General features: G+C 44.3%; 1 protein-coding gene and 2 long non-coding RNA genes across 4 annotated transcripts in view; 1 reads left to right on the forward strand and 2 right to left on the reverse strand.

The window, feature by feature from the left end:
- Positions 1-19,678, reverse strand: part of LOC141063207 (uncharacterized) — a 119,757-nt gene extending 100,079 nt beyond the window's left edge. The window contains exon 1 of the long non-coding RNA XR_012224843.1: positions 19,614-19,678. This is a non-coding gene — a long non-coding RNA (uncharacterized lncRNA). The remainder of the gene's footprint in view (positions 1-19,613) is intronic.
- The window catches only part of CD53 (CD53 molecule), a 145,321-nt gene that overhangs the window by 7,713 nt on the left and 112,318 nt on the right, over positions 1-25,290 (forward strand). For both annotated transcript variants that reach the window (XM_073557268.1, XM_073557267.1), the window contains exons 2-4: positions 15,764-15,843; positions 18,442-18,630; positions 22,938-23,012. In XM_073557268.1, coding sequence (XP_073413369.1) covers positions 15,784-15,843; positions 18,442-18,630; positions 22,938-23,012 — 324 coding nt within the window. In that variant the 5' untranslated portion in view covers positions 15,764-15,783. The remainder of the gene's footprint in view (positions 1-15,763; positions 15,844-18,441; positions 18,631-22,937; positions 23,013-25,290) is intronic.
- Positions 22,724-25,290, reverse strand: part of LOC141063206 (uncharacterized) — a 118,975-nt gene continuing 116,408 nt past the window's right edge. The window contains exon 3 of the long non-coding RNA XR_012224842.1: positions 22,724-23,358. This is a non-coding gene — a long non-coding RNA (uncharacterized lncRNA). The remainder of the gene's footprint in view (positions 23,359-25,290) is intronic.

Below are 25,290 nucleotides of genomic sequence, written 5' to 3' on the forward strand. Positions count from 1 at the left end.
TGTGTCGCATGGATTTATGTCTTTTTACATCAATTAAGGAATTTCCTTTTAAAACCGTGTGGGGGCATCACAACACAGAACTAGACCCCAATCAGAGGACCATAAAACATCCGGACTCCTTATCTATGAACTGGTCCAATGTTTGTATTTATGTTTCTCCCTCTCCCATATTGATAGTTCTGCTTCACGTCACTTGTCTTATCTATTGCATTTTTTCTAGGCTGTATTGTGCATAAATATGTGACTCTTCAGATTTTGTATTAGTCTAGCCTGATGAAGAGACCTGAGTAGTCTCGAAAGCTTTCAATGTGTTACCATCTTTTCAGTTAGCCATTAAAAGGTATCAACTACTGAGGACTCTCAATCCTGAATATTTTTCTATTTTCTCTACTCATTCTGTCCTTGAAAATCGGACTGCACTCAGATGTTTTTTTCCAAGTGCATCCCGATATCTTTTTACAAATCAATAGACTTGAATGGCCGAGTACAATCAGATTATAGGAGGCAAATCAGGCGGCGGCACTCATGGTAACCTGTGTGAGTTGGCCTATGACCTGTGGTAACCTTACTGTAAGGTCACGTGAAATCCTAGAAGCTGGTTTTCACACTGTATGGGGCCAGTCAAGATTTCACAGTTACTGGGTGTAGCGGCAGCTGTGGGGCCTAGAAACCTTAAGGGAGACTTTAAGATAAGTGGAGTTTCCAGCTGCTCAAACACCTGGAGGTTGTGAACTAAGGTTACCTTAGGTGTGTATTTTACTTTACTTGTTTATAAATAAATGAAAAAATAATGTGGGTTCCCCCTATTTTTAATAACAAACTGAGGGAAAGCAGACAGCTGTCAGCTTATGTTATTATTCTGGGAAGGGGCAAATATCCATAAAGGTTTCCAGCCTATTGATACCAGCTCACAGATGTCTGTTTAGTCTTTGCTGGTTATTAAAAAGGTGGATCCAAAAAAATGATGTAGGGTCCTCCCCATTTTTGATAACTAGCAAAGGCTAAACAGAGAGCTGAGGGCTGATCTTAATAGACTGGTAAGGGGCCATGGATATTGGCCCCCTCCCAACTAGTATCACTTGCCCTCAGCCACCACAGAAATGGGGCACCCAATAGATACACCAATTCTGGTGTTTAAATGAAAGCTGTCACGTCCCCCATGCCCTCCAATCTAGCAGCATTCACTTATTTAGGAGTAACTTCCCTGCCTAAAATCTCTGTATAATGTTTTTTTTTTAAATTAGGCTTACAAAAAGTATTACTATTGTCCTTATTTCCATTGATAATCAGTGCTTTGGCTAGTAGATGGGGTCTTAGTTGCTCCAGACTAGTCAGTCCTCTTTCCATGTTATGACGTCCCTGTGGGTGTGAAAACATAATTTAAACTACACCTTTGAAGCCGGATAACCAAACACTCAGCTTCTGAAGTGAACTGAGCATGATTGGATGTTTGTAACAAGGTAGCATGGGGTGGTAGTTATGGCAGTCACTTAAAGCTACAGTCCATAAACAGAGTCCACTGAGCAAACAGTTAGCGAGCACACCGGCCTCTTGCACATAAAATATACAGAACAGATGAACTCCAGGTGATTTACCTCTTCTTTACAGTCACTGCAACACGGGCAATCAAGATCCAGAAACACCGATAAAATCCAACAGGGATAACAGTTTATTGTAAAGTAGAGAAAAGGCAATAAAAGTAGAAAAATGTGGAAAAAGGTAGTTACAATAATTGAGGTAAACTTCCTGCTCATTCCCTAGTTCCTTCACTGCTGTATTCGCGGCAGCAGCAATGGCGGCTGCAATGGTGGTAACAGTGGCAGCCGCAGCACAATCACAGTCCTCAAGCCAATTCCTGGATGCTCATAGTCCTCAGCGGCGCACTACGTAGGCCATGTGCCTGACAGTCCTGGCAGCCAATATTCTCCTCAGCTGGGGGTACAATATAAAGGCTTTTTTTAAACCTAATTTTTACAGAAAAACTTTATACAGGGATTGTTAGGCAGGTAATTTACTCATAAAAACTGAATGTTGTTGGGTTGGAGAGCATCACATATTCTCTTTATTTTCTGCTCTAAACACATTCCTGTCATGTCGGACACTGTTCGCACCAGGGTGTCCGGCAGACAGCGGTAATACCCCATCCTACCACTTGGTCTTCTGATCCGGCTTGGATTGGGTTAACCAGGTTGTCATTCTGGCTAAGGGCTTAGGCTGGTTTCACATTAGCGCTTTTGTGCGCAGCGCATCGTGCGCACCCATGCGCATGCGCACTGCGCACCTATACTTAACATGACGTGCGCATGGTCTTGCGCATACTTGCGTTTTCGTGCGCATGCGTTTTTTTGTCTTTTGCGCCAGGCGCGCCAGACGCAACATGTTGCATTTTTGGTTCCGCCCTGTCTCGTCAAAAAAACGCATGCGCACGCTTGCGCACGGAATGCGCAAAAACACCACATTGGAGCCTATGGGAACGCATGCGTGCGCATGGTCTTGCGCACGCTTGCGTTTTTTTGCGCATGCGTTTTTGAGTTAAACAAGTCTAGAATGTTCTCTAGACAATGGAAAAAACGTCACACTTAAAAACGAATGCGCATAAAAAACGCAAACGCATGCAAAAAACGCATGTAAAACGCAAACAACGCTGCGTTTTTTTTACACATCAGCGTGCGCATGACGTTAAAAAAACGCGCGTTTGTTTTGCGTTTTTCTTTGCGTTTTTTATGCGCCCGATGCGCTGCGCAAAAAAACGCTAATGTGAAACTAGCCTTAGCCACGCCCTCTGTCTTTAAATTGTCCTGCGTGACTATGGGCGTCGCCGACTATAGCTCTTGCCTTGTGCTAGCAATACCGGTCTGGAGTGGTGGTCTAAGGAGCATATGGTTTCTGGTGTAGTATATTCCGTTGTTGCCATTTTGCCTCCCTGTGTTGTATTTTTTGGTTGCCCTTGCACATTATTGTATTATCCTGTGTGTACGCGGTGTGGTGCCTTTCCTTTATCCCTGTCCATACTTATGTGTGGGGTCTGGTGTTTGGTCTCCTCACTGGGTGGAGGGTGGTGGGTTCAGCTTAGGGCTGGACAGGAGACAAGGACAGGGTGGAGGCCCAGGCAGGCACACCTTCAGTGTAAACCCTGGGTTGAGGGACAGACAGAGTTTCCCCTAGTCTGAGGGACACTGCAGGGGCCCCAGGGTTTCAGCCTAAAGTTACCTAGGCTTCCCATGACATTATAGTCGGCCCAAAAAAAAATTATTTACCATGGATCCTATAGTCTCCATAACCAAGCAGCTGGAGGCTCTGTCCATACAGGTCACTGAACTGAGGGGGGCGGTCCAGCAACGAGGCCTGTCAGTTCCTGCTATGCAAACTGAGGCAGCAGTCAGGGCAGCTGAACCCAAGTTACCTCTTCCTGAACGATTTTCTGGTGATCGCTGTAAGTTCGTTGTATTTCATGAATCCTGGAAATTGTATTTTCGGATGCGTCCACTCTCCTCAGGAAATGAGGCTCAGCATGTGGGCTTGGTAATTTCCTTGCTGAGTGGTGATCCACAAGCATGGGCTTTTTTACTACCTTCTGATTCACCAGCTTTTGAGTCCGTAGACCTTTTTTTTTCTGCTCTTGGTTTAATCTATGACGATCCTGACAGACTGGCGTTAGCAGAGTCGAAAATACGCTCTCTACTTCAGGGTGAGCGACTGGCGGAGGATTATTGTACGGAATTTCGTCGCTGGGCTGTGGACACTCAATGAAATGACCCTGCACTAAGGAGTCAATTTTTGCATGGGGTTTCTGGAAGGGTTAAACAAGCTCTGCTAATGTATGAGACTCCTGCCTCTCTGGAGGCTGCTATGGTGCTTGAAGTACGCATTGATCGCCGCTTTCGTCAGAGGTCGCAGGAGACATTGCCTGTGGAGGGGGGCAGTCTCTGGTGAGGTTGCCTTGGGTGAATCCTTGGAACCTATGCAGATCGCTGGTATATCACATACACATAATAACAAGCATAAATGTCCCTTGCCCAGAAAGCAAGGAGCCTGTTTTTTTTGTGGCAAAAAAGGACATTTTATTAATGCTTGCCCCCTGGTACCTAAGAAAGACGTGCCAGCGGAAAACTGCTAGGCTCAGAGGGTTTGGAGGAGTCTAGTCTGAGCCTTTGCATATCCTCCGTGGTGGTCTCCCAGTGTATGCTCCCTGCCAAGGTAGTAATCGGGGGCCAAGAACTGTCAATTACTGTATTTGTAGATAGTGGTTCAGCCGCTAATCTCATTGATGAAAAGTTTGCGCGTACAACGGGATTTAAGGTGGAGACGCTGCCTAATCCTATCCGGGTGGTTACTATCAATGCTTCCCCTCTCTCACAAAGGGAGATTAAAGAGTTTGTGGCTGATGTAAAACTCCACATTGGGGTCCTACACTCTGAGCGGGTAACATGTAAGGTGCTCAGTAATTTACCTGCTCAGGTAATTCTGGGGTTTCCATGGTTGTCTATGCACAATCCGGTGATTGATTGGAAGACCCAGGACATAATCCAGTGGAGCAGATATTGCCAGGGGAGTTGTCTGGCCACATGTATCTCCGCTGTGACTCCCAGCATCCCGGAGCCACTTCTGGACTTTGCTGATGTGTTTTCTGAAAGAGGTTGTTCAGAGCTGCCACCGCACCGACGCTATGACTGTGCTATTAGGTTAAAACCGGGTGCCAAGTTACCGAAAGCCAGGATGTTTAATATCTCAGGTCCTGAGAGGCAAGCTCTCAAAGAATACATTGCAGAAAGTCTAAGCAAAGGGCACATCAGGCCTTCATCATCTCCATTGGCGGCGGGGTTCTTCTTTGTCAAGAAGAAAGATGGCGGATTATGCCCGTGTCTGGATTTCAGGGTACTCAACCAGATTACGGTTCGTGACCCATACCCAATGCCACTGATACCCGATTTGTTCAGCCAGGTGTCTGGTGCCAAATGGTTTTCCAAGCTTGACCTCAGGGGGGCGTACAATCTCATATGAGTCTGTCAAGGGGATGAATGGAAGACGGCATTTAATACCCCTGAGGGTCATTTTGAGAATTTGGTGATGCCATTTGGGTTGACGAGCGCGCCAGCAGTATTTCAACATTTCATAAATGATGTCTTTTCTCATCTCTTGGGGAAATTTGTTATTATATACCTTGATGACATTCTTATTTACTCACGCGACCGTGATGCACACAGAGCATGTTAGGCAGGTATTGCAGTTGCTCAGGGAGAACAAGCTCTATGCCAAGCTTGAGAAATGTGTATTTGTCGTCCAAGAATTACCTTTTTTGGGTTATGTAATTTCCGCCTCAGGGTTTAGAATGGACACCGCTAAGGTGCAAGCGGTGCTGCAGTGGGATCGGCCTGATAATGTCAAGGCGCTTCAGCGATTCCTGGGCTTTTCCAATTATTATAGGAAATTTATTAAGAATTTTTCTATGATTGCTAAACCGCTCACTGACATGACTAAAAAAGGTACCAATTTTTCTGACTGGTCTGAGGCTGCTGTGCGCGCGTTTGAATTCCTAAAAAACAGTTTTGCTTCAGCTCCCATCCTGGTTCAGCCTGATGTCTCCCTACCATTTACCATGGAGGTGGATGCATCTGAGGTTGGAGTGGGGGCGGTACTGTCTCAGGGTCCATCCTTGGGCAAATTGCATCCGTGTGCCTACTTCTCCAAGAAGCTGTCGCCTGCTGAGCGTAATTACGATATTGGTAACAGGGAATTGTTGGCCATCAAGTTGGCATTTGAGGAATGGCGACACTTCTTGGAGGGGGCTGTCCATCAGAATACTGTTATAACAGACCATAAAAATCTGCTTTATTTAGAGTCTGCTAAACGCCTGTCCCCCAGACAGGCTCGCTGGGCGTTATTCTTCACCCAGTTCAATTTTTTTGTAACATACCGACCAGGTTCTAAGAAGACTAAGGCAGACGCCTTGTCCAGATGTTTTCCGGGTGGAGAGCCATGGGAGGATCCGGTGCCTATCCTCCAAAAGGGAGTTGTGGTCTCAGTTCTCACGACAGAAGTTGAGGCAGAGATTGCTGAGGCTCAGGAGGAGGTACCGCCGGATCTGCCTCCTAATAAATCGTTTGCCACTTCACCTACGCTTAAAGGTGTTAGGGGAACATCACGATACTGTCCTGGCGGGCCACCCAGGGGTTAAGGGCACTCTGGAACTTGTATCACATAGTTTTTGGTGGCCCAAAATCCGGCAGGATGTGACCCACGTGCGCACGGGCCAAGACACCACACTCCCGTCCTGCTGGCACGTTGCATCCTCTCTGTGTGCCCAGTAAGCCATGGACTGAGATTTCCATGGATTTCATTACTGATTTGCCCTCCTCGGCTGGGAACACAGTCATTCTGGTAATAGTTGATCGGTTCTCTAAAATGTCGCATTTCGTTGCTTTACCATCTTTGCCCAATGCGAAGACCCTTGCTCAGGTATTTATTAGCGAGGTGGTCAGACTTCATGGTGTCCCATCTGACATTGTATCTGATAGAGGTACACAATTTGTAGCAAAATTTTGGAGACCTTTTTGTTCACGCCTAGGGATTAAATTGTCTCATTCATCGGCTTTCCATCCGCAGTCGAATGGGCAGACTGAGCATATGAACCAAAACCTGGAACAATACTTACGCTGTTTTGTGTCTGACAATCAGGAAGAGTGGTCGGCGTTTCTTCCTCTGGCTGAATTCGCGATAAACAATCATTGTCAGGAATCGTCTGGGGAATCTCCTTTCTTTTGTGTTTATGGTCAACATCCCCAATTCTGTACCTTGCGCCAAGGGTGCTCTGCAGGCGTCCCTGAGGAGGACCAGTTGGGAGCATAATTGTCATCCGTTTGGAGGAGAGTAAAGCAGCACTTGCTGAATGTAGGTTCTAGGTACAAACGTGTGGCTGACAGTAGACATGTGCCAGGTCCGGACCTGTGTGTGGGTGATTGGGTGTGGAACAAGGAACATCAAACTCAAAATACCATCGCTTAAGTTGGGTCCCAGGTTCATTGGTCCATTTAGGATCTCTGCAATTATCAACCCTGTGACATTTCGTTTGGAGTTACCTGCCATATACAAGATACATAATGTGTTTCACAAGGCGTTACTAAAGAAAGTCGTGGGTGCTGTTGATGTCTCTCCCGTGCCACCACCTCCCGTCTTGGTGGATGGCACGTTGGAGTTTGAGGTGTCCAAGGTGGTTGACTCTCGGGTAGTGCATCGCACTCTACAGTACATGTCCACTGGCGTGGCTATGGTCCTGAGGAGAGGACTTGGCTGCCGGCTTCAGACATACATGCGGACCGACTGATTACAGGGTTTCATCGCTGCCATCCGGACAAGCCAGGTCCTCGACATTGTGAGGTTCCTGGGGTCCCTCGTAGAAGGCGGGGTACTGTCATGTTGGACACTGTTCGCACCAGGGTGTCCGGCAGACAGCGGTAATACCTCATCCTATCACTTGGTCTTCTGATCCGGCTTGGATTGGGTTAACCAGGTTGTCATTCTGGCTGAGGGCTTAGCCACGCCCTCTGTCTTTAAATTGTCCTGCGTGACTATGGGCGTCGCCGACTATAGCTCTTGCCTTGTGCTAACGATACCGGTCTGGAGTGGTGGTCTAAGGAGATATGGTTTCTGGTGTAGTATATTCCGTTGTTGCCATTTTGCCTCCCTGTGTTGTATTTTTTGGTTGCCCTTGCACATTATTGTATTATCCTGTGTGTACGTGGTGTGGTGCCTTTCCTTTATCCCTGTCCATACTTATTTGTGGGGTCTGGTGTTTGGTCTCCTCACTGGGTGGAGGGTGGTGGGTTCAGCTTAGGGCTGGACAGGAGACAAGGACAGGGTGGAGGCCCAGGCAGGCACACCTTCAGTGTAAACCCTGGGTTGAGGGACAGACAGGGTTTCCCCTAGTCTGAGGGACACCGCAGGGGCCCCAGGGTTTCAGCCTAAAGTTACCTAGGCTTCCCATGACAATTCCATGGTGCGTTGGCAAGTGGGGTAATATCTGGGGGTTGATGTCAGCTTTGTAATGTCAGCTGACATCAAGCCCAGGGATTAGTAATGGAGAAGTGTCTATCAGACACTCCCATTACTAACACAGTAGTTAAAAGTAAGAAATACACACAGAGAAAAGTCCTCTAATTGAACAAAACACTCTCCTCTTTTACCCATTTACTAAGATATTGCTAAAACTATAAAAAATCAAAGTAATCCTCACCCGTCCATCATTCATCCATAATGATCATGTAAAGACACACTGATTTTGTGCCTTAAGTGTATGTGTGGGGAGGAGGACTCCCAGACACTGACTGGGCCGGTACCCAGGGGACCGCCATCAGGGATCCTGAGGGAACAATACTGGGAGAACAGTAAAGGGAGAGACATGACCGAAGTTGTCAGGGAAACAGGGGGCGGGGCAAGGATAAAAGGAGAAGGGGGCGCGCTGAGTAGGAAGTTGGGAGTGAGTGTGACAGGAGGCAGGAAGCCGGGTGACTGGAGGGGACACCAACAGGAGCCTGTGAGGAGGGGACTGCGCACTCACCGACAAGGGAGACGTGAGAGACTTTTACCGGAGGCCGCTTCCCACCCACTTTCTCAGAGAGCCACGCCCGCCATTTCCCGCCCTTGTGGGAGAGACCCTTTACCTCAGGTCGTGGCTGTGACGACACATAAAACGGTCACTGAGGCCTGGACACTGCCCCCCGGCCTTCTCCCACCGTGGCGACCCTGTCATCACCGGCCTCAGGGGACGCCACTTTGCCATAGGCGACATTAGAGGCGCACATCCCGGTTACGGAGGGACCCTTAGTGGAGGACGGCCACCGGCCATTTGAGGGAACTGCATCATTACCGTGCCCCACCAGCATCGCTTCTTCAGGGCCTGTTGCGCCTGACGGGCACCGTTTCTTCAGGGCCTGTTGCGCCCCACCGGCATTGTTTCTTAAGGGCCTGATGCGCCCCACCGGAACCGTTTCTTCAGGGCTTGTTGCGCCCCACCGGCATCATTTCTTCAGGGCCTGTTGCGCCCCACTGGCATTATTTCTTCAGGGCCTGTTGCACCCCACCGACATCGTTTCTTCAGGGCTTGTTGCGCCACATCGGTATCGTTTCTTCAGGTCCTGTTGCGCCCCAACGGCACTGTTTCTTCAGGGCCTGTCGAACCTAAATCTTACCGGAATATCGATGCATCAAGGCCGCCGCATCAACAAACTCTAAGCGGCCGCATCTACGATCCCGAGTGACGCATGGAGGGATAAGTAGACAATAGCAATAAGTACCATAGATTGGCCATATTCCTGCCTTCGACACTTGGACTAGCCGGGTTACTCCCAGTTACTTAAAAAAGTATTGTTTATTTTATTAAGTCCCTGCGAGGACAGATTTGTGTTACCCCTTTTTGCCTGTTCAGCATAGCCCTAGTGGCCCCAATTTATTAAAGTTTAATATACAAGCCATACCCTGTCTCGTGTCTCGTCACTGCATCCTGAGGACCTGCTCGACCCTACATATGCACCAGAGGGAGTATTGTAGAGGGGGCAGCAGTCTCGTGTAGGAGAGTGCAGCCTCCGCTGTGTGTAAAGCAATACCAGAGCAGGACCTGGCGAGACACGTGACCACCGGGGGAGTGGCCTGAGGTGGAGCCAACCACCATACGAGAGAGAGTGTGAGAGTGAGAGCCGGCAGCGCCAGGAGAATAGTCAGAACAGCCGAGGTCAGTAACCGAAGGGTAACGCAAGATCCTAGGGATGAGACAGGAGAATAGTGCAATACAAGCCAAAGTCAGAAGCCAGACAGGAATGGAGTAAGGATATTTTTCCTTTTTTGTTTTATTTTTGTTACAGGTCGATGGTTTTGTTTTGGATTAGAAGAGAAATAAATCTTGTCAAAAACTAGGTGTCTTTATTTCATTAAAATAATTTTCCATTAAGGTCTGTTTATGTTTTTCAACCGTTTAATAGTCTAGGGTTAATAATGGATAAGTGTCTAATTGACACCTCTCCATTATTAATCGGCTTAATGTCACCTTCCAATAGCAAGATGACATTAACTCCTTCTTATTAACCCATTATCCACCACTACAGGTCAATGGGAATAGAGAGGATATATACAGTTGTGGCCAAAAGTATTGACACCCCTGCAATTCTGTCAGATAATACTCAGTTTCATCCTGAAAATGATTGCAATCACAAATTCTTTCATATTATTATCTTCATTTAATTTGTCTTAAATGAAAAAACACAAAAGAGAATGAAGAAAAAAGCAAAACAGTGATCTTTTCACACAAAACTCCAAAAATGGGCCAGACAGAAGTATTGTCACCCTCAGCCTAATACTTGGTTGCACAACCTTTAACCAAAATAACTGCGACCAACCGCTTCCGGTAACCATCAATGAGTTTCTTACAATGCTCTGCTGGAATTTTAGACCATTCTTCTTTGGCAAACTGCTCCAGGTCCCTGATATTTGAGGGTGCCTTCTCCAAACTGCTATTTTTAGATCTCTCCACAGGTGTTCTATGGAATTCAGGTCTGGACTCATTGCTGGCCACCTTAGAAGTCTCCAGTGCTTTCTCTCAAACCATTTTCTAGTGCTTTTTGAAGTGTGCTTTGGGTCATTGTCCTGCTGGAAGACCCATGACCTCTGAGGGAGACCCAGCTTTCTCACACTGGGCCCTACATTATGGTGCAAAATTTGTTGATAGTCTTCAGACTTCATAATGCCATGCACACTGTCAAGCAGTCCAGTGCCAGAAGCAGCAAAGCAACCCCAAAACATTAGGGAACCTCCGCCATGTTTGACTGTAGGGACCGTGTTTTTTTTCTTTGAATGCTTTTTTTTTTCTCCTGTAAACTCTATGTTGATGCCTTTGCCCAAAAGCTCTACTTTTGTCTCATCTGACCAGAGAACATTCTTCCAAAGCGTTTTAGGCTTTTTCAGGTAAGTTTTGTCAAACTCCAGCCTGGCTTTTTTATGTCTCGGGGTAAGAAGTGGGGTCTTCCTGGGTCTCCTACCATACAGTCCCTTTTCATTCAGACGCCGGCGGATAGTACGGGTTGACACTGTTGTACCCTCGGACTGCAGGGCAGCTTGAACTAGTTTGGATGTTAGTCGAGGTTCTTTATCCAACATCCGCACAATCTTGCGTTGAAATCTCTTGTCAATTTTTCTTTTCCGTCCACATCTAGGGAGGTTAGCCACAGTGCCATGGGCTTTAAAGTTCTTGATGACACTGCGCACAGTAGACACAGGAACATTCAGGTCTTTGGAGATGGACTTGTAGCCTTGAGATTGCTCATGCTTCCTCACAATTTGGTTTCTCAAGTCCTCAGACAGTTCTTTGCTCTTCTTTCTTTTCTCCATGCTCAATGTGGTACACACAAGGACACAGGACAGAGGTTGAGTCAACTTCAATCTATGTCAACTGGCTGCAAGTGTGATTTACTTATTGCCAACACCTGTTAGGTGCCACAGGTACGTTACAGGTGCTGTTACACAAATTAGAGAAGCATCACATGATTTTTCGAACAGTGCCAATACTTTTGTCCACCCTCTTTTTTATGTTTGGTGTGGAATTATATCCAATTTGGCTTTAGGACAATTCTTTTTGTGTTTTTTAATTTAAGACAAATTAAATGAAGATAATAATACCAAAGAATTTGTGTTTGCAATCATTTTCAGGAAGAAACTGGGTATTATCTGACAGAATTGCAGGGGTGTCAATACTTTTGGCCACAACTGTATATGTATTCTATGTGTCTATATCCATTCTTTCTACTCTTTATTAAACATGTCAGTGTGATTTTACTGTCTCGCATAAATTAATTGCTGGCATTTGTTAAAGGACACCGGGTGCGTATTTCTCGCAAGTCACACGTCTGGTCCGTGTGTAATCCGTATTTTTTGCGCACCTATAGACTTGCATTGGTGTATTGCGGCCATAGTATGCTGACAATCGCAGCATGCTGCGATAATCTCGGCCCGTAAAATACGTGCGTGAAATATACGGCTGATTGGAGCTAGCCCATAGAGAAACATTGGTCCGTGTGCAATGCGTGGTTTTTACACCTCTCACTCGTCCGTATTTCTCTCTAGTGTGACCCCGGCCTAATAGAAACATTTGCACCACTTCTGCATTTTTCAGCGAGTCCAATGTAAGTCTATGGGAAATGCGAATAATGAGCTGTGCGGGACTGTGCAGGACTGTGCAGGACTGTGCCAGGCGAGTCCAATGTAAGTCTATGGGAAATGCGAATAATGAGCTTTGCGGGACTGTGCTGGACTGTGCAGGACTGTGCAGGACTGTGCCAGGCTGTTCGAGACTGTGGGACTGTGCTGAACTGTGCGGGACTGTGCAGGCTGTGTGGGATTGTGCGGGATTGTGCAGGCTGTGTGGGACTGTGTCAGGCTGTGCGGGACTGTGCTGGACTTTGCGGGACTGTGCTGGACTGTGTTAGGCTGTGCGGGACTGTGCCAGGCTGTGCGGAACTGTGCCGGGCTGTGCGGGACTGTGCAGGCTGTGCAGGGACTGTGCTGGGCTGTGCAGGGACTGCGTGGGGACTGTGCTGGACTGTGTTAGGTTGTGCGGGACTGTGCCAGGCTGTGCGGGACTGTGCAGGCTGTGCGGGACTGTGCTGGGCTGTGCAGGGACTGCGTGGTGACTGTGCTGGGCTGTGCGGGGACTGTGCGGCCTGTGCCGAATATTGCGAGGCGAGTAGTGAAAAACTTGCTATGTTTCGAGTACCGCAAGTACCGCATTACTCGCCGAGTACCAAATCCTAGCGAGTATACTCGTTCATCCCTAATGATGTGTTTTGTTCTAAAGATTTTGTATTACGGTATATGATTCATCAAAAGTGCTGTAGTCTCCTCCTGGAGTACTTTTTATGTATACTAGTTATTTTGGTGCAATTTTTTTTTGGCACTTTATGAAACATGCGACTTTGTGCTAGAGAGTTGAAAAATGGGTCAAAGGCAGAAAAAAGAGCTTTTCTTATTTTGGGCACAATTGTTTGTTGTTGAAAACAGCAACCAAAAACCACAAGACGCAAAAAGAGAATTTAAAAAAGTATGTACCGTAAATGAAAAATAGGGGACCATATATTCATATAAAGGGAAAAAAAGCATAAATGTCCCACCAATTTTATTGCTGCATTTTTATGTTGTTTTTTTCTTGTGTAAATATGCTATAGTCCTATATTAATTGAAAGTTAATAGTAAAATATGACACTGGTGTGTGCACAGCTTTTTTGGATTGTGGTGTTTTAGTGGTGTTTATGTCAAAGTGAAGAATCCTCAAGGCATGGTGTTAGTTTCAGGTGCTTCTTTCAGGATTTTTAATATTTTGAAAGCAACTGGAAAAAACACATAAAGAAAAAAAATACAATTAACCCCTTCACAACCTTGGACATAGCCATATGTCCAGGTCGGCTAGTACTACCGACTTTGGACGTAGGAATACGTCATTGCGATTGCCCGTACACAGGGGCTGTGCACGTGCGATCGCACCGTTCCCAGCACTTTAACTACCTAAATGCAGCATTTAGTGAGCAGGCAGTGGTAAGAAAGCCCCTATGCCTTTGGATTGAAGCCCTGGGGAAGTCATAGCAGGGGCCATGACGACATTCGAGTCACCAGGCACTAGTAAGTTAGTTAGATCATGCACAGTGATCCTGCACTGAAAAAGTAAGATCTGGGACTAAAATTAAATTTTGGTGTTACAAATGTAATTATTATTTCTTCAGTACCCAATGGCATAAAATTATGTGACCCAACTGTGGTATCAATATGATCACTGCACCCCTAGATGAATTCATTGAGAGGTTTTAGTTCTGCTGTTCTGGCACCTCAGCGGCTTTTCCAATTTGACATGACACCCTCAAACCAGTGCAGCAAAATGTGAACACCAATATGGCGCTTCTTCCCTTCTGAGCTTTGCACTGTGCTTCAAAAGTAATTTCTGGCTACATATGGGGTATGGCGTACTCAGTAGAAAATGCACAACAAATTTTGGGGTCCATTTTCTCCTGTTGCCTTGTGAAAATATAAAAATTGGGGCTAAAATAAAAATTTTGGGGGAAAAAATAGATTTTTTTTTAATTTAACGGCTCTATGTTATAAACTTCTGTGAAGGGTTCAAGGTGCTCATCACACATCTAGATACATTCCTTGAGGGGTCCAGTTTCCAAAATGGTGTCATTGGTGGGGGTTTATCACTGTTTAGCCACATCAGGGGCTCTCAAATCAAGACATGACATCGCCAGACCATTCCATCAAAGTCTGCATTCCAAAACCTTACTTCTTTTTTGAGCCCTGCTGTGTGCCCAAACAGTAGTTTACCCCTACATATATGGTATCCGTGTACTCAGGAGAAATTGCGCATCACAATTTGCGGTCGATTTTCTCATGCTGTCCTTGTGAAAATAAAAAAATGGGGCTAAAATAACATTTGTGGGGATTTTTTTTTATTTTCACGGCTCAATTGCATAAACTGTGGGGGTTCAAAATGCTCACCACACACTTAGATAAGTTCCATGAATGGGTCACTTTTGAGCAGTTCAACTGTTTAAGCGCATCATATGTGACATGGTGTTGGCTAATTATTACAGTAAATTTTGCATACAAAAAGTCAAATAGCGCTCCTTCTCTTACAAGCCGTGCTGTGCGCCAAAACACATGTGGGGTATCTGCGTAAGGCCAGCATCACACCTGCGAGGAATACGGATGAGTGCTATGCGATGAAACATCGCATAGCAGTCGGACCAGTATTAATCTATTAGTCAGATCCTATAAACGTTATTTTTTCTTGGCCGCTTTCAGCATCCGACTGAAATCACAGCATGCTGCGATTTGCGTCGACACTCAACTGAGTCTCAGTGTACTCGTACCCATATAAGTATGTGGTGCAAGTGACCCAGCACACATCACTCGGATATCAGGATATCATCCGAGTGCTGTGCACTATACGCCAACACCAGAAATAGAGAAATTAGTTTCTCTGCCTCCTCCACAGCTGTGCTCTGATACTCTCTGTGCGAGAGAATCGGATCACTGTAGCATGACACTCGGCTCCTGCTCGCAGCAGAGTTAGAGCTGAGGGTCATTAGCATATCACATCTGATGCTCTCGCAACGGATGGCATATGGTAGTCTAACCCCAGCCTAACAAGAGAAATTGCTACACACAATTTGTTGGGCAAGTTCTCCTGTTACCCTTAATTGATTTTTTTTTTATTTTCACGTCTCAGCGGTATAAACTTCTGTGAAGCATCTGAGAGTTCAAGGTGATCACCACACATTTAGATAAGTTCCCTGAGGTATCTAGTTTCCAAAATGATGTCACTTGTGGGAAGTTTCCACTGTTTAGGCACATCGGGGCTCTTCAAATGCAACATGGCAACTGCTAATTATTCCAGCAAATTTTGCATTCAAAATGTCAAATGGCACTCCTTCCCTTCCTCCCCTCCGCCGGCTGACCCGTCTGCCCCCCCCGATACGCCTCTGAATACAGCCATGTTATACACTCGTGTGATTCCGGCCTAATGCTGCAAAACCAATTAACAAACTTTTAACAATCAATTTTAAAACCACAATTTTCAGATCTATAGTGGTGGCATCTCAGCTGTTCCTTTTGCCCATGTCCTTACACTACGCACCAACTGCATCATGCAGTTTATAAAATACGATAATAAAACAAGGCTAAAAATATGATGTACAGTATATTTCATGTCATCTTTTCTTTTTATATTTTGCAGATTTATATATCACAGTAAACATGGGAAAGTATATTCAAATGCTGAAGTACATGCTATTTGTCTTCAATTTATTGTTTTGGGTAAGTTTAATTAGTTCAACATACAGTCAATCTAAATAGATAAGTCATAGATGAACAGCAAATCTCAATATATTTTTAAAGAGGTAGTGACATGATATCTTATTTGGTTTTCATATCAGCACTAAAAGTAGACGTAGTCAACCAAAACCTGTAGTTAAAGCAGACTTGTCACATAAAATACTATGCCCTATCTGTGGGCAGCAGGATATAGAGCAGGAGAAACAGTGCAGATTAAGACCATGTTCACATGTTCAGTATTTGTTAAGGATTTTATTTGCAAGAAAATAACATGAGTGGGTGACTGTCACGATGAAATGAATATGCCCATATTCAAAGTACACTTCTAGAACTTCACACTGCTTGACTGACACACATACACTGCCCTGCCCCCACTAGGTGTTTACAATACACACACAAAGCCCTTTGCAGACATGCAGCTGCATGGCACACCAAAGATATGGCAAGCCAAGACTTCTTTGTCCTAGTGCAGTGTTCATTTCAGATCAAAAATAATGGCACCCATTATTGATATAAGTGTGAATCTCACATTTTCGGCATCAACATCGGTAAAACCACCACCCAGTGAGTTTTCTAGATTCCAGCATCAGCAGAATCCGAGAAATGGATTTCTGCTTAACTGGGTCATACTTCCATTGCATGTTTAGGCTTAATAGAAAGATAATTTCAGAACAAGATTGATGATAGTCCCACCGTCGCTCTCCGAGGTTTCCAGCCCAAGATATGAATTTAATAAGGTGCTAGTAAGTTTTCAGACCTTGTGAAAAAGCGAGTGCATTCCATAGCTCCGCCCACCCCATGAGGTCATCCGGGGGGAGACCCTTAGTTTTGGGCAAGGGTTTAAAAATCAGAGGCCCAGACAAGGGGGGTGTCTTTTGCCCTTGAAGGTGGCTACAAGAAGCTGTGCAACCTGACCTGATGGATTGGGATGTCTCCCCTCCCCCACATCACATGCTTGCCAGTAACCGAAATATGTAAGTCTTCACTTTAATCCCTTTTGTTTTATAATTGTCTGTACATGTTGTAATTGTCGCATTTTGTAACATCTTTTTATACTTTTGTAAACACTGCCTTTTTCTTTTGGAGTAAAATCTATAACTTTACTAGCTTTGTTCTCCTTGCTCTAATCATATCCCCACGTCCTCCGACTAAGTCAACGCTACTGATTGGGTTGGCTCCTGACCTGATTTTAATTAAAATCAGAAGCTGGTGGCAGCGAAGGGTGTTTTGTGGTATTTGGGAGACTCTGACAGTGACGGACGGAGGTTTATAAAGTGTATTTCCCCGCCGAGAGTGCGAATAGTTATACCACCCTCCCTTCAGAGTTTCCACATACCCAGTACATGATCAGGTGGCCCAGCTGGTGAATTTTTATCCTAGGTGAAGTTTCCTGACTGACCTGAGGGTAAGTGGGGCGCCAGAAAGCTGCAAGTTCCAAACTGGAACTGGAAAGTGGGATATACTAAAATCCCTCCTTGAAGAAGAACTGGAGGCAACCAAACACCCCCAGTTCATGACAATGATAAACACAGACATTGTGACGTGTTTCTCTTATACTTTTCCTCTGATTGTTTCTCTCCTGGTTTTGGCTTACAAATACTAATGTAAAATACTGAACGTGTGAACATGGCCCAAGAGTGTATTCACATGACAGCATTTTACTGTCCATGTGTGGGCTACAAAATCGAAATGCATAGAAGCAGAGCCGCAGTACCCATGAAGGCCACTGCACAGTGAGCAGCGCTACAGTCTGCGGTTCTGATTCTGACCCTGTTTACATCTATCTTTACGTGACTACCGCCCACAGATTTTGACAAGTGTGAATCCTCACAGCAACCAATATGCACACTGGGAGGATTCACAAGTCTGCAGTTGCATAGAGTGTCAGAATTGTCATTTTAAAGTGGACAACCCCTTTAAAGGGTGTCTGTCATGTCCCTGAACACTATTAAGCTGCAGATATAGGGTTAGTGTTCACATTAATAGCAGTAAAATGCTGTCTGGTCGCCATACTGACAGCGTAGCTAATAGGAGCGAATGAACTATGTTCTTCCCGGGAGCCGTCGGGATATAGCCATAAAGCCACACTAGCACACTTTGACAGATCGCTTTTCAGCCTATCTGTGCAGAGTCAGCTGTCAATGAAAGTGCTGAGCCGTGTCTGTAACAGCCGCACACAACACACTGAGTAGTAATTGTATGCACGCCTCTATGACTAAACATCAGCAGGACAATTGTTAATTTTCTCCACAAAGTCTGGGCTTTCAGTAAGGTGGCCAGGCACCATTTTAATGCCATTAACCCTATATCTGCAGGGTAATAGCATTTAGGACATGACAGGTTCTGTTTTATATATAATTCTTTATGTTGTTATTCAGGTTTGTAGGTAGTATAAAGCTATTTGTCAATTCCTTTATGGTTTACCAAACATACAGTGAGTAGGTTACATTACTCAACTAGTTTTACACTATTAGGAATGTAGGTATATAATATTGTGTGATCTCCTGTCCTTATACTTGCTATTTTATAAGAGTTATTCATTAAGTCCAAGCTGGTTCTGATACTGTCTATTTTCTGTAGGTTACTGGATGTACCATAATCGCCATTGGCATCTACTTTGTTGTGCACAACGTTTATGGGACCCTGTTTCCCGGTATCCCCTCTATTACAATTGGCAATGTCCTCATTTTGTTTGGCTGCATTATAATGGTATTTGGATTTCTAGGATGTATGGGAGCAATAAAGGAGAATAAATGCTTGCTTCTAACTGTAAGTATTGGTCCACTCGTAATTATTTTAATACAATCAGAAAATGGGATTTATTTTCATAAGGATGTATAGGTGATATTTAGTAAAATTGATTAACTCAGTTCTTGAGATCATAGCTTTTGGACCATTGCTGGGTAGGAAATTAAGTTTGGATTACTTTTTCTATTTATCCATCTACCCCCACAAGAAGCATACAAAGCCATCTGTGTAATCAGAGGACTATAAGCAAACCAAGCCTTGTAACCAGCAGCAATGGAAATGACTGGCAACTGGTGATGGGACCAGTTTAGAAAGTCTTTACCACTTCAGTTGTCCAGTCTACTTGTATATTTGAGATTTCACTTTACAGTCTATTGGGGTGAGCAGCTGATAAGTTTCTTACAGAACAGATTATTATTATTAGTACTTTTTTATGTGATACAATTTGCATCATACCAGCTCTGGCAAAAATTAAGAGACCACTTCCAAATGTTCAGTTTGTCTGATTTTTCTCTTTATAGGTATATTTTTGAGTAAAATGTAAATTGTTCTTTTAGTCTACAAACTTCTGACATGTCTCCGAATTTCCAAGCAACAAATTTTGTTTTTTTTTCTTTTGCTTTCAGGCCTCAAATAATGCAAAAAAAAAAGTTCAAAATCATTTAGGGACAACAATACTAATGTTTTAACGCAGGAAGAGTTCAGAAATCAACATTTTGTGGAATAACCATGATTTTTAATCACAGCTTGCATGCGTCTTGACATGCTTTCCACCAGTCTTTCACACTGCATTTGGGTTACCTTATGCCACTCCTGGTACAAAAATTTAAGCAGTTCTTTGTTCGATGGCTTGTGACTATCCATCTTCCTCTTGATTACATTCCAGAGGTTTTCAATGGGGTTCAGGTTTGGAGTTTGGGCTGGCCATGAAAGGGTTTTGATGTGGTGGTCTCTTAATTTTTGCCAGAGCTGTATATGATTTAGGTAAGACACACATTAGATACCTGTTGCCAAATGTTTGTTCGGCTGATTGCTCTTCCATTGGCCCAGTGTGTATGTGATCCATCTAAATAAGAAGATGGGAGTAAACTGCTGGCAGGTACCACTCAGCTCCATAGAGAATAAAAGGATTGTGCATGCTGAAATCCAACAACCTCACCCTTTTTCTCAAAAGATCTGATGTCAAGAAGTTTCACACATCCATATTTTGCGGTTTGTTCTTGGACTGTGAAGCACTAACTGGCTGCAGCTTTCCTGACTCGAGTTTGACATCCTTGTATGAGACTTGCGACCAGTCCATACATTGCAGACCAAGTACAGACCACAAAACGTGGATGTGTAAAACATACAGTGGGGAAAAAAGTATTTAGTCAGCCACCAATTGCGCAAATTCTCCCACTTAAAAAGATGAGAGAGGCCTGTAATTGACATCATAGGTAGACCACAACTATGAGAGTCAAAATGAGAAAACAAATCCAGAAAATCACCTTGTCTGATTTGACCAGATTTATTTAGCAAATTATGGTGGAAAATAAGTATTTGGTCATTAACAGAAGTTCATGTCAATATTTTGCTGTATATCCTTTGCTGGCAATGACAGAGGTCAAACGTTTCCTGTAAGTCTTCACAAGGTTGGCACACACTATTGGTGGTATGTTAGCTCATTCCTCCATGCAGATCTCCTCTAGATCAGTGATGTTTTGGACCTGTCGCTGGGCAACATGGACTTTCAAATCCCTCCAAAGGTTTTCTATGGGGTTGAGATATGAAGACTGGCTAGGCCACTCCAAGACCTTGTTATGCTTCTTAGGGAGCCACTCCTTCATTGCCCTGGCGGTGTGCTTGGGATCATTATCATGCTGAAAGACCCATCCACGTTTCATCTTCAATGCCCTTGCTGATGGAAGGAGGTATGCATGCAAAATCTCACGATACATGGCCCCATTTATTCTTTCATGTATATGGATCAGTCATCCTGGTCCCTTTGCAGAGAAACAGCCCCAAAGCAGGATGTTGCCACCCCCATGCTTCTGAGTAGGTATGGTGTTATTTGGATGCAACTCAGCATTCTATCTCCTCCAAACACGACGAGTTTTGTTTCTACCAAACAGTTCTACTTTGTTTTCATCAGACCATATGACATTCTCCCAATACTCTTCAGGATAATCCAAATACTCTCTAGCAGACTTAAGACGGGCCCGGACATGTACTGACTTAAGCAGTGGGATACTGGATTAAGCAGGTGGACACGTCTGGCACTGTAGGATCTGAGTCCCTGGCAGCGTAGTGCGTTTCTGATGGTAGCCTTTGTTATGGAAGTCCCAGCTTTACACAGGTCATTCACTAGGTCCCCCTGTGTGGTTCTGGAATTTTTGCTCACCGTTCTTGTGATCATTTTGACCCCACGGGGTGAGATCTTGCATTGAGCCCCAGATTGAACGAGATTATCAGTGGTCTTGTACGTCTTCCATTTTCTTATTATTGCTCCCACAGTTGATTTTATCACACCAATCTGCTTGGATATTGCAGATTCAGTGTTCCCAGCCTGGTGCAGGGCTACAATTTTGTTTCTGGTGTCCTTTGGTCTTCACCATTGTGGACTTTGGAGTGTGATTGTTTGAGGTTGTGGACAGGTGTCTTGAATATTGATAACAAGTTCAAACAGGTGCCATTACTACAGGTAATGAGTGGAGGACAGATGAGCCTCTTAAAGAAGAAGTTACAGGTCAGTGAGAGCCAGAAATCGTGCATATTTTTATGTGACCAAATACTTATTTTCCACCATAATTTGCAAAATAAATATTGCCAAATCAGACAAGGTGATTTTCTGAATTTGTTTTCTCATTTTGACTCTCATAGTTGTGGTCTACCTATGATGCCTATTACAGGCCTCTCTCATCTTTTTAAGTGGTAGAACTTTTGTGGCACCCCTGGAGTCCGGTTGCAACAGCGGCATTATCTCCCTCACAGGGGGTGATGTCATGCCTGGAAGCAAGGAGGAGATCCCTGGTCAGGTAACATCAGCATTCAACACTTTTCCTGACTCCAGACCAGTAGGGGGAGCACAAAACCCGGTTTTAGGGGAGCTTCCCTTTTAGTTCTGGCCTGGAGGTGGGGTTAGGCAGTCAGTGGTGGGGACAGGAAGAGTGAGGAGCTCCTCCCCAGACTAGAGTTGCACTCTGAGTCAGAGAAGAATTATTGAGGAAGAGAGAAGTCTAGGAAAAACTAGGGAGTGGAGCTGTGACCAAGCTCACCCCAGAACAGAGAGCTACAACCGGACGCCGGAGTCCGTGGCTGAATGGATACAACAGTCCCAGCAGCTAAATCCAGAGGGCAGGGAACTGCAGGTCCCCTGGCCCTTCAGACACTCCTGGCACAGCAGCATATCAGAGCCTGGAGCCGCCACAAAGGAGTGACACCTGCAATAGGCTCAAGCTGCCTGCCATATGGCCAAGTACTAGGACCATAAGGAACAGAGGCTCGAGTATAGCTTTAAGCAGCAAGGACCTCAGAGGACAGCGCATATAGGAGGCCTCCAACTCCATCTGGCTTAGGGGACCCTAGATTGCTTCCAGACTGTCCGGAACTCCGTTTCCCTCTGTTAGCAGTGCTCCGGTCTGCATTCCAAACCATCAAGTAAAGGAAACTACAGTTCATGTGTCTAAAGTTATTCATTATTCCCTCAGTCCTGCACCCCAACATCACTATCCCTTATAAGAACTATAACTGCCCTGGGGTCTAGCTCTACCCGTAGAGAGCTGTAACAACTCTGCTGCATCACCAATGGCCCCAGCGGTCTCCCTAGGCAGCGTCGGCCAACCCCTTATTGCCGAACACCACGGGTGGCATCACAAATTAATACCCTACAAACTTTCCTCCTCTTTATTTTAATGGACGCCCAGGGCCACGGACCGGGTCATTACCGCCGCGACATTCCCTGAAGGACTGGCCCGCTAGCAAGTACCCCACAGCCCTGTGGGGGGCATCACTTGCACAATTGGTGGCTGACTAAATACTTTTCTTCCCCACTGTATATGGCCATCTTTTGGTACTGTTCAGGTCACATTGAAGCCTTTTTCTATTCAGTGACATCTGAGACTGTTCCCATGACATGTTGAGAAATCAAATAAAGATACATATTCAAATAACTATGAAAGGGAAAAAAAATATTGTTACCTACAGCAATCTGCTATCAAATGTACGGCATCAAGGTCAGCGCTCAAATATTGGCCCCATTGTGATTTCCATTAGAAATGAGTATTGCATTTAATTTCTTTAATTTTGCAATTGAATGTTGAAGAATGACTTTTCATTTCCATATGTCTTAGTTCTTCATTTTGCTCTTGCTGATTCTGTTGATAGAAGTTGTTCTGGCAATTGTCCTCTTCATATATGAAAAAGAGGTAAGCTATGTGATCTAATAAGGGAGGGATCTAAATGTAGTCTAGTTATATCCCAAGGACGAAGTGCTACTGTAAAGTGAACGAGGGCGGTAACCGTGGATTAGCTGCTGCTCCAGAACTTTACAAGAAAATCGTGTCCCAGTCCCAATGTGCTACCAGGTGTAGGGTGCATCACGCCCACGAGTAGGCCGCAGGCCTCCACTTTCTCCTGGCCTCGATCTCCAAGAGCAGCACATATCTCAGTTCATCCGATTGAAGCATACAGTATCGGGCACAACACTTTAGCTCTTGTTTCCTTACATGTTCAAGGAAGCTGACAATGCACCATGCTACTTTCTAGATCCCACTAAAAGAAATATTAATAAAATATACAAATTAAATATAAATTTGCACTGATGCATACGAAAACATGTTTGTCAGTCTTCATTATACTTCTGGCATTCGGTTCATGAACCAGGTAGTGCAGCCTAACCAGCCACATAAGCTGATCATGCATTACACAATAATATTGATTAAAGAAACCACAAAAGTGCGCCCATAGGGCTTTACCAGATATAATAAGTAAAATTTGAACTGTTCAGGGTACTCACCCTCAGAGGTTGTGTAACGCCACAACTACTAAATACGCTCAATCCCATATACTGAAGCTGCAGCAGGAGGGTGTACACAGACAGTGTCTGCTTCCATTACCAATAAATCAGTTTAAGAGAATTAGAAGGAATTGTACTGAGGAGAAAGATTATTTTTAGCAGGCTGATTTTTTTAAAAAAAAGGTTTTATGCACAAAACTATCCAAAAAAAACTTATTGTAAATTCCCTCAGGCATGTACAGACTGAGTGTAATCAGGAAACGCTGCTTACAAAGAAAAAGAGCCAAGAGGATGGGCACTGCTCGTTTAATTTTTTAACTACATTTAATAAGTGCCACAAACAAATGAAAAATGTATTAAGGCAGAATTGGCACATCCTCCGCAGTGATCCCGTTTTGGGGAAGTTCTTGCCTGAGAACCCCAGGGTCACCTATAGGAGGGCTCCCACGATCAGAAATATATTAGCCCCCAGTCGTTTGAAGGAAAAAACCCTGAATCCCTCTGTGAATACTAAAATAACTAGTAATGTTGGAGTGTTTCGGTGTGGGAAATTGAAATGCCATTGTTGTAAAGGCATCACTCATAATATGCCCTCTTTCAGCTCTACCTCCATCAATGAATCCTTTCCCATACGTGAAAGGTTGTCCTGCGAGTCATTTATTTGATACAGTGCAGCTGCAATAAGCAGTATATAGGGCGGACAACACAAACATTAAGAAAGAGAATTAATGCACATCGTCACAATGTCAAAAAAGGCTTTATGAAGCACGGCCTGTCCAGACACTGCGCTATCATACATGGACAGGATTTTTCAGGTTTGCGGTTTTTACCTATTGACCGGGTTGATTCTAATACCCCTAACAGATTCCAGGCTTTGTGTAGAAGAGAAATCTACTGGATTTATAGGTTGAATACCATAAATCCAAATGGCCTCAATGAGGTGTGCGATATTTTCAAGTGAAATTTCTTCTCAGATGCGTTTATTTTTCGGTCACTCTGAAAAGGTTTCCTGACTTATTATGTTAGTACTGTAAGTGGAAAACCAGTCTGGTTATTCACGGTCTTGGTTTTCTGTGTATATAATGCTCACCTTTTATCTTAAATAGATGGCTCTTTTTAGTCCAATATAATAGTGTGCCTATAGCACTACTAGTTAAAGTGGATGATTTTAGTTCACATACATACTTTTAGTCCCCACAACCTTATAGGTTTGATTCTGGTAAGAGAAGTTTTTTTGCTTTTTTTTCTTTAAAAATTAAAAAAAAAAAATTTAGTTTTTTCTTTTTAATCTAGTCCAATTTGTGATTTATGGGGAGTAAGTTATTGTGTCTTTTAATATTGGTTCGTTTTATAATGAAATGTTTATGTATTTGCATTTGGTTACTCCACCCCACAGCTTCCTCTTTGTGAGCAGCAAGGTAATTAACCCCGGTATGATATAAACCGTTAAACTTTGATTTGTCTTCATCCTTGTACATCCGACCCGAGGAAGAGGTCATGGAATGGACCTCGAAACGCGTTGTCTTTGTATGTACCATGAAATAAAGCATTGATATTGGAACCTACTCCTAGAATCGACTGGATTTCCTCCATTTGAGGGTTGAAGTATAGCAGCGCGGGAACCAGGTGTTTTTTTTGTTGTTTTTTTTTCCCTTTTGGGATCTCCTCTTTGAGTACACAATAATATT

The sequence above is a fragment of the Dendrobates tinctorius genome, unplaced genomic scaffold (assembly GCF_039654945.1).
Source record: "Dendrobates tinctorius isolate UK_male_01 unplaced genomic scaffold, ASM3965494v1 ptg000246l, whole genome shotgun sequence".
Taxonomy (NCBI): domain Eukaryota; kingdom Metazoa; phylum Chordata; class Amphibia; order Anura; family Dendrobatidae; genus Dendrobates; species Dendrobates tinctorius.